The sequence below is a fragment of the Schistocerca piceifrons genome, chromosome 1 (genome assembly GCF_021461385.2).
Source record: "Schistocerca piceifrons isolate TAMUIC-IGC-003096 chromosome 1, iqSchPice1.1, whole genome shotgun sequence".
Lineage (NCBI taxonomy): Eukaryota > Metazoa > Arthropoda > Insecta > Orthoptera > Acrididae > Schistocerca > Schistocerca piceifrons.
The window spans coordinates 680,156,711-680,165,825 of NC_060138.1; the positions used below are offsets into that span (position 1 = coordinate 680,156,711).

The 9,115-nt window shown below is 43.0% G+C and overlaps 1 protein-coding gene across 1 annotated transcript; it reads left to right on the forward strand.

Annotated features, from left to right (window-relative positions):
* The first annotated feature begins 928 nt into the window (after positions 1 to 928).
* On the forward strand, positions 929 to 8,364 carry LOC124794417 (cuticle protein 21-like). Its single transcript, XM_047258094.1, has 4 exons — positions 929 to 993; positions 4,339 to 4,468; positions 6,604 to 7,236; positions 8,088 to 8,364. Exons 1-4 carry the CDS (start codon positions 982 to 984, stop codon positions 8,210 to 8,212), a joined length of 900 nt encoding a protein of 299 aa, XP_047114050.1. The 5' UTR covers positions 929 to 981; the 3' UTR covers positions 8,213 to 8,364.
* Positions 8,365 to 9,115: the final 751 nt, after the last annotated feature.

The window sequence follows — 9,115 nt, forward strand, 5'->3', positions numbered from 1 at the left end:
TGTGCTTCATCTGTTTTTTCTCTTTACTGAGTTTGATGCGTTGAAGGACAAGGTCAACGCACTGATAAAATAATCCAATGATAATGTCCTCGGCGTCACTGACAAACTGATCTCTTTCTGCGTACGGATAGGGTTCCTTCGTGATCTTTTTTCTCTGTACAATTTATTATAGTTCTCTGCAGTTCTTTGTGTTTTAATTGAGTCACAAAATTTCTTATTTTGCAGCTTTTCAACTTACTGACAGATCGGCTTACTGCATTACCAATTCCCATGGTGACAGATGTAGGTGAAGCTTGAAGAGTTGTCTTTGTTGAATCATTTTCCTAAGGAGAGTCAAGCTACCTCTTCCAGTGAAGCGGATGGAGGATGGAGATCTGATGTGATGAACGACCTTCGCTAAAGATAATGTGGTATAGTTGTCTCGGCATTTCAGTGGGAAGTCAAAGGAGGTCAGAAGGCGCTCTTCCTTTTTTTCTAAGCATATCTAGCTTATTCACTTTGCTACAAATCTTCTCCATTGTGTAAATGCTCGATGTGCGTGGGTTACAATCGTTTGATCTTTGTAAATGACACGCTGTATACGCACTAAAGCAGGAACAATTTCGGGTTTCGCCACTCACCGTTTCCCGTGTCCCATTAGCCCTGACGTGATAGTGATGTTAGACGCTACCCATCTTATTTTCAGTCACAGAGTGAAATGTCAAGGTCACCTTCCTTTCGAAACGCTGAGGCAGAAGAAAGAGATCAGCCGATGGGCCGTGTGTGTGTGTGTGTGTGTGTGTGTGTGTGTGTGAGGTCGCGAGGCGTGGCAGATGCGGCGAACCAGATCCCTCTGGGCAGGTGTTGCGTCACCACCGGCTAGTCTGCCACTCAGCCATATCCAGCGGGGTGAGGTGGGGGCTCTGCCCTGCTCTGTCACTATAAAGAGGCTTCCAGCCGGTGCTGGAGCCAGTCGTCCACCAGTCGTCTCCACAAGCCGACATGGCTCTTCAGGTGAGGCAGCAGCGAGATGCGAAGGACATAACAGTAGGCAGATACAGCAGTCTGTTGACCAAAAGATGGTATCTGAGAGCTATAGGAAAGGGTTGCGAAGGAAACTCACCACGGCTTTTCACCCTAAGTGATTTAACGAAATCGCAGGAAGTATAAGTCTGGATGGTCAGATGGGGATCCAGTTCTCACCACTGCATAAGTTCTGCAGCACTGCAATGTAAGAAACTGTGGCTGTATATGGAAATGAAACTGCCACCAGATAGGAAAAGTGTAAAACGTTTTCAGATAGTAAATAAATATTAGTAACGTTACGCATGATCTCTCAAAAGGAAACTCACTTGAAAACGTGAAATATACGTTGACATATGAATGAATTAATAGTAAGCTGCATGTTATGCTGGCTCGATTGTTTCAATATATTATCTATTCGTAGGTTTGGGATTAGATCTGAATAGGTCTTACCATGCTTATGTCACTTATCACTTCTCTTAGTTCTGCCAATAGCTTGGTAACGAGAACATCCCAAGCGGCACCATAGTTTGTACCTCACATTAAACTTAGCGCTGGCAGGGTTCTTCCTTTTTGCAGCTTTTACCTTTCAACGTCATCTTTTGTTTGAAATACCTCGGAACGAGTCCAGCTGGCTTGTGTGACAAAGAGCGTAGCCGGGAGACGGAGAGAAAGACAAGCTAAGGTGATCCTAAAGAACGGACAGATGACCTCTCGAAGGGTATTGCTTTCGGAAGAAACATCTGACTTCAAATCCAAATTTCTAGTTTCACATATCTTGAATGTCTAACAAAGTGTGTTATTGTTCTCATTTTTAGTTAACCCTGTTTGAAATTTGGAAAACCAGCTGCATAAATAAGAGAACAATTGAACAATTTAGAATATATGGAAATCAAACTTGAGGCATTGCATCGATGATACCATATGCCGAGAAATGCAGTCATCTTTAAGCAAAATCTGCAACTGTTAACTTCTTTTTTACATTTTTAGTCATGCGGAAGGATGAATCTGATTTGCTATGACTCAGTTAAACGTGAAATAATATCGTTGTCCTCTTAGCTGTGAGTAGACGTATGTTGTCGTGACGGGCCAGATGCAACAGAGCACTTTGCAAGAATCTTCAGTTTTCTTTCTTACATTGAATGCTACCATCATAGTCCTTCATTAATGTGAACTGAAAGCCGTATTGTATAAACATGAAAAGCAGTATAGCATACTAGGCTTCGTCATCGACATACCGATGAAAAGTGTTGAATATTATGGTAAACACTGATTTTTTCTCTTTCTTTCATCTCGTTTCATGGCTGTGGATGGAAGGCGTCAACTCTTTCTTTTCTTTTTCTTAATTCATCAGTTTTTGGTCTGGTTAGAACCGATTAGCCGTCTCTTCCTTTCTTCAGCAATTTTTCTGGTTTGGCATATGAAGTATATTCCTCAGTAAATATTTTTACGTATTCGGAGTCATCTTCGACAGGTTGCTCAGGTATTGCAGTTTCAGGTCAGAAATTATACATTATTGTGTTCACTTCATTTTTAACATCCCTTTTCGAGCCAAAATTTAAGTCATAACAAAATATTCAAGTATGGTGTTCACTGTGTTACAACACTGTGATCCTCTAGTTTATCATATTTCCTTCTCAATTATAAATCCTCGCTAACTATCTCCAGTAATGAGTCATTTAATATTTTATCTGCCAATTTTTGCCATCTTTGTGTACCACCACATCTTATAAAGTTCGTTTCTCCTCATCCTATTTTCGCAGCTACCTTCCTTCTCGACAAGACAATTAAATGTTTCAAACTTCCGCCTTACTTGATTATACGAATGTGATGACTCCTCACAGCACAAGAACATATATTTACTATCACAGATCTGGGCACATGAAAACTTGCTGCAGACTCTCCGTTTCAATTTCTCCCTTGTTATGTCTATCCCTCTATTCATCTCTGTCTGTCTGTCTGTCTGTCTCTCTCTCTCTCTCTCTCTCTGTCTGTTGTCTCTCAATACCCCCCCCCCCCCCCCCCCTGAGTCCCTGCTAGAGCTTCAGTTCAAAGGCAATAGTCCATTCCCTTAACAGACACGTGACGTGAAACAAGCTGTGACTACCTATATTCTCCATGCACTGCCGTGCGTTTTCAAATTATAAATCTGCAGAACGAATGCAACCCTACCTACCTACCTACATGTTGTACCCTGATAACTTGTTCTCAGTACAGTACTTGCGTTCAAGGAAATTGAAATCATCTTCTTCCACCACTGAACGGTTTTGGTGATGTGAATGTGAAATTCTGATGCCTGATTGCACTACATTTTACTCCTTTTATAACTCTAGAACAGAATTTCTGCATTCAGAGTTACGATAAAGTATATTGATGTAATGTATACCATGAGATCTTACTGAGACAAACCGATAAAAGATTCAACACTTGTGATGATATCCTCCGTTGCCTGAATCAGAAAAAAGATTGGCAGTTGGCAGTGGGAAGCTATAAATATAAAAATTCTTGTATTGCTTCTTCACATTGGTGTTAACCACAATATGCCATCTGCATCGCCATTGTTCCCAGTTATTTTGCTTAAAGTACTTCAGGTAACGTCCAGAAGATCCCTTCGTCAACGCTGGAGCCGACACCTATCCAATTTTTAAATATAAAAAGCTCTTGCCCTTCCCATTTCAATTCACGTCAGGGAAATTTCCTGAATTCCAAGCTCTAGTGACGTTTTCCTATCAACCTCATTAGCAGGAAGTTTGTCCAAACAGCAGGCACCATTAACTGTATTTCCAATCTGTACGACATTAGTTTTCTAGAGTAAAAGTTGAAACATAATGAAGGAGCTTTACCAGTGTGTCATCATATATATGTGAAAAGGTGTGCAAGTGATTATACGTACATTTCTGTCAAATCAGGTTAAAGGTGTTGTAAATAATGTCTAGAAGTAGATTATTCTGTTTGTACTCATAATTATGTTCACTTCATAATTTTCTGGCCAAGTCAGCCGTAGCAGTCACAAACTACTTGTAATAGTGTTGCTTCTAACAACGTGCTGTCTGTAGAAACAAACTTCAGCAGTGATAATGGGGGCTTTTGAGGCATAAATCCTGGGAAATGGAGGTCGTTGTTCACTTAAATGAGTACCAAAGTCACCATAAATGTCTACATGTTAATACTGCCCTTTTCCCACTAAGAATAAGAGATATGTTCTTTTATCCTGAAGAAAGAACATCTACGTCGAAAATATGTCGTGCAGCTCGTTGATAACACGTACTGTACAATTCGGCATAGTGGCATTTGTGTTTACAGACGGTACACGGTGCCCTGTCTGTGGTGTTGCAGGTACTGTTGTGCGCATGCGCGCTGCTGGGCGCGGTCAGTGCGGGCTACCTGGGCTCTCCTGCCGTCTCCTACTCGGCGGCTCCCGCCCTGAGAGGCGGCCTTCCTTACAACGCCGGACTCGGACTCACAGGTAGTTTGTACAGCAGTCTCTCAAAGGAGGGACGACGTCTGATTTACATGCCGGAATGGCTAAGATGTCTTTGTTCTTGGGGTCCTTCCACACGCAAAAGACTTCGCTTTTCCTTTAAGATTCCATATCTTTAGTGCTACACAGAAATTCTTGGAAGTTCACTACAATATTTTATAATTAGTTATCGTCATAGTTCTCTTTCCAAATTACTTGAGCGGATTTACCCATAATAAGCAGTAATTGTTTTATTTAGAATTGTCACTGTATTACATTAACACAAGCACACTTTATCCGCTGTTGCGGATATTTTTCTATAATGTTGTTTAAAGTTTCTAACCCACAGTACAAATTTTTCTCCCTTCAGTTTGTAGCAATTCTTGTAAAAGTGTTCCACTAACTAGTCCTCGCCAGTGACAAGAGGTTTCGAAACATGGTTTTCCTTTTCATAATTCTTTTCTTTCCTCTTATTCTAATTATTCTTCTGGTGACAACACAAAATAAGGAAGAAGATTACGAAATCCTTCTCCAAAGTGTAGAAAACATAATGAACAATTACTTTTCAGTTAACTTTTAATGGATGGCAACTTACAATTGTTCTTTAAAAGAAATTAGTGTATTGCATCTGTTAGACTATTATTTGTGCTCTGTAGAGCATCGTTATTGCCAATTCTGGTAACTTGAACAATGCCATAAAAATTGCTATACCCGAGGATGATGCGCTACAGACGCGAAATTTAACCGACAGGAAGACGATGCTGTGATATGCAAATGATAAGCTTTTCACAACATTCACACAAGATTGGCGCCCGTGGCGACACCTACAACGTGCTGACATAAGGAAAGTTTCCAACCGATTTCTCATGCACAAACAGCAGCCGACCGGCGTTGACTGGTGAAACGTTGTTGTCATGCATCGTGTAAGGAGGAGAAATGCGTACTATCAAATTTCTGACTTTGATAAAGGTCGGATTGTAGCCTATCGCGATTGCGGTTTATCGTATAGCCACATGACTGTTAGCAGAATATGGAATCGGTGGGTTCAGGAGGGTAATACGAAACACCGTATTGGATCCCAACGGCCACGTATCATTAGCAGTCGAGATGACAGGCACATTATCCGCATGGCTGTAACGGATCGTGCAGCCACGTCTCGATACCTGAATCAACAGATGGGGGCGTTTGCAAGACAACAACCATCTGCACGAACAGTTCGACGACGATTGCTGCAGCATGGACTGTCAGCTCGGAGACCATGGCTGCGGTTACCCTTGATGCCGCATCACGGACAGGAGCGCTTGCGATGGTGTACTCAACGACGAACCTGGGTAAACGAATGGCAAAACGTCTTTTTTTCGGATGAATCCAGGTTCTGTTTACAGCATCATGATGGTCGCATCTGTCTTTGGCGACATCGCGGTGAACGCACATTGGAAGCGTGTATTCGTCATCGCTATACTGGCGTATCACGCGGCGTGATGGTATGAGGTCCCATAGGTTACAATTCTCGGTCACCTCTTGTTCACACTGACGGCACATTGAAAAGTGGACGTTACATTTCAGATGTGTTACGACCTGTGGTGTTACCCTTCATTCGATCCCTGTGAAACCCTTCATTTCAGCAGGATAATGCACGACCGCATGTTGCAGGTCCTGTATGGGCCTTTCTGGATACAGAAAATGTTCGACTGCTGCCCTGGCCAGCACATTCTCCAGATCACTCACCAACTGAAAACGTGTGGTCAATGATGGCTCGTCACAATAGGCCAGTCACCACTCTTGATGGACTGTGGTATCGTGTTGAAGCTGCATGGGCAGCTGTACCTGTACACGCCATCCAAGCTCTGTTTGACTCAATGCCCAGGCGTATCACGGCCGTTATTACGGCCAGAGGTGGTTGTTCTGGGTACTGATTTCTCAGGATCTATGCGTGGAAATTTAATCACATGTCAGTTCTAGTATTATATATTTGTCCAATGAATACCCGTTTTTCATCTGCAGTTCGTCTTGGTGTAGCAATTTTAATAGCCAGTAGTGTATATAAACCGTAGTGCAAGCAACTATTTGCTAGCAGCTTCAATAGGCACTGTGTGTGTGTGAATACATAAGACGCCACTATGAATTCATTCCTTTCCTAGGAGGCCTGGCCGGAGGTGCCACTGCTTCCGCTGCCGCCGCCACCGCCGCCGCCGCCGCTGCTGCAGCGGCTAGAGCCAGACTGTCTGGTGCTGGCATCGGTGGCTATGCTCCTGGCTACACTGGCGCACTAGGAGGTGCCTATCCTGGCGTTGGTAGCGCCTACTCTCGCCTCGCCACTGGCTACTCTGGTGTCACACCTGGCTACACTGGCGCTCTAGGAGGTGCCTACCCTGGTGTTGGTATTGGTGGTGCCTACTCTGGTCTCGCCCCTGGCTACGCTGGTCTCGGCGCTGCACGTTACGCTGGTGGTCTGGGCCGCCTGGCCGGTGGGCTGCCCGCCGAACTGGCTGACCCGTACTACGACCCCAACCCGCAGTACAGCTTCAGCTACAGCGTCAGCGACGCCCTGACTGGCGACGCCAAGCAGCAGCAGGAGAGCCGCAGCGGCGACGTGGTGGAGGGCAGCTACAGCCTGGTCGAGCCCGACGGCAGTGTGCGCACTGTCCAGTACACGGCCGCCCCTGGTGCAGGTTTTAATGCTGTCGTCTCCAAGGATGGTGCCCCAACTGGGCCTGCCCCTCTGGGAGGTGCTGTCGCTCCTGCCACTGTTGGTGCCCGAAACATCCTCCCAGGTTTGAAACAGTATTTGACCCATTAGTGATTACAAATCCATTTTTTTCTGTAACATTTCAGATACTAGACTCTGGTTTATGTTTCCACCTGTTATTTGTGTACTAAGGACGCAGAAGTCTACAAAGGCTTTGTCTCAATTTATTGAACCATTTGAAAGTAACTATAACACAGCCATATATAGCAAAGGCTATATATGCAGTTACAATCAAAGGAGTTAACTATATGATGTCACTAATTACTAATCTGATGTTGGACCTTTTCTCCTTTGAATTAAGAACACCTCCAATGCATTTCGTGGATGGAAGACAACTGAAAATAGATGAGTTCTCAAACTGGAAGCCTGTTTCCACTCATAAATTATGGGGACCTGACAAACTAAATTCAAGCTTAATGTGCCATTTGCTATGTTTTCCTTCTCGAGCTGCTGGCCTGATTCTGTGGGTGACTCTACCTCCTGGCAACAATTAAGTATGTGTAGCTTGAGTAATACTACTTCTGTACAGTTTAAAGGGGTCAGGAATAGAAGTTGGATACAAACTGACTGCTCTTAAAACTATGTAGAACGATTACATACAATAGGCAGCCGCAGCATTTACTGTGAAGTTAATTACAATGATGGAATTATAACATTTAAAACTCTTAGCAGTTTCTAATTTATTTGGAAATATTCAAACGTTTGTTCTCCATAAACAGTTTTTGATGCTCGATGGATGAGGTCAAATAAAATTAATCCAAAACTTAAGTATACTTCTAATAGCATTTTAACGGTGCTGTGGTTTTCTCCAGTGTGGACAGACATCAAAAATTGTTGATTAGATATCTCCCTCAGTGCCTGCTACAACTGTTTCAGGAGGCATACTTCCTGGAGCTGCACGCTCTCTGCTATCTCCAGCTGCCGCTGCTGGAGTCTACGGAGCACCTCTGAAGACGGCGCATGCCTCCCTCGCCACGCCACACGCAAAGGTACACTACTAGTGCCCTCGCAAGCTGACACCTTGTAAATGTGACCACCGAATGTATTGTGAAAATGATTCTCATGTAGCAATAAGATGTACATATTTACGAATTGCTCTGTTAATTTATCACTGCAATTTGTATAAAAATAAAATTATCTGTCTTTATTTAAATGTTGTACCTATTCAATTTGGGCTTCTTCCCTAATATTACGTACAAAAATTCCTGTGTGTCACAAGTTACTTTAAGCTACGGGAATTTCTATACAATACCACTTGTTCTGTGTCTGAAAAGAAAAACGGAAATCTAAATACCGAAAACAAAGGATAAGATCTGATAATCAATTGGTGCTCGTATTTTTAGAAGATTTAGTTTTCAACTGCAATCAACAACACACAGTAGGCTCCTGTTCCACCTAACTTGGTTTTGTTTGATAGTAGTTAGCCCACTGGACCTGCAATCGATAGGACGACTTTTCAAACCTGTATCCAACAAGTCTGGTTTACGTTTTTTTGTGATTCCCGGAAAACACTTAAGGCATGAGCGGCGATAGTACCTTTGAAAGAGCACGGCTGATTTCTTACCCAGCTTTCCTTAATCTGTGAATGTACCGAATCTCTAATGACTTCGTTGGTAACAGTATTTAACACTATCTTCCTTCCCTTTTTGATTCTGTTTGAGGAACAGATGTTACCCCAATAATCTTGAAGGATCGTACCCAAGTATTTTCATTACAGTACCACCCAATCTGTAATATAGCATTATCTTCTCGCCTCTGAGTTTCATAATGTAATGATCTTGCTGGTAGGGGACAAAATGTTTTCACTGTAGCAGACCGTGAGAAGCACGAGTGCAAATCAGGAAGAAATATAGATTGAAGAACTACTTTATCGTTCGTGGCCCGATAGTCAACAACCGGTCTCA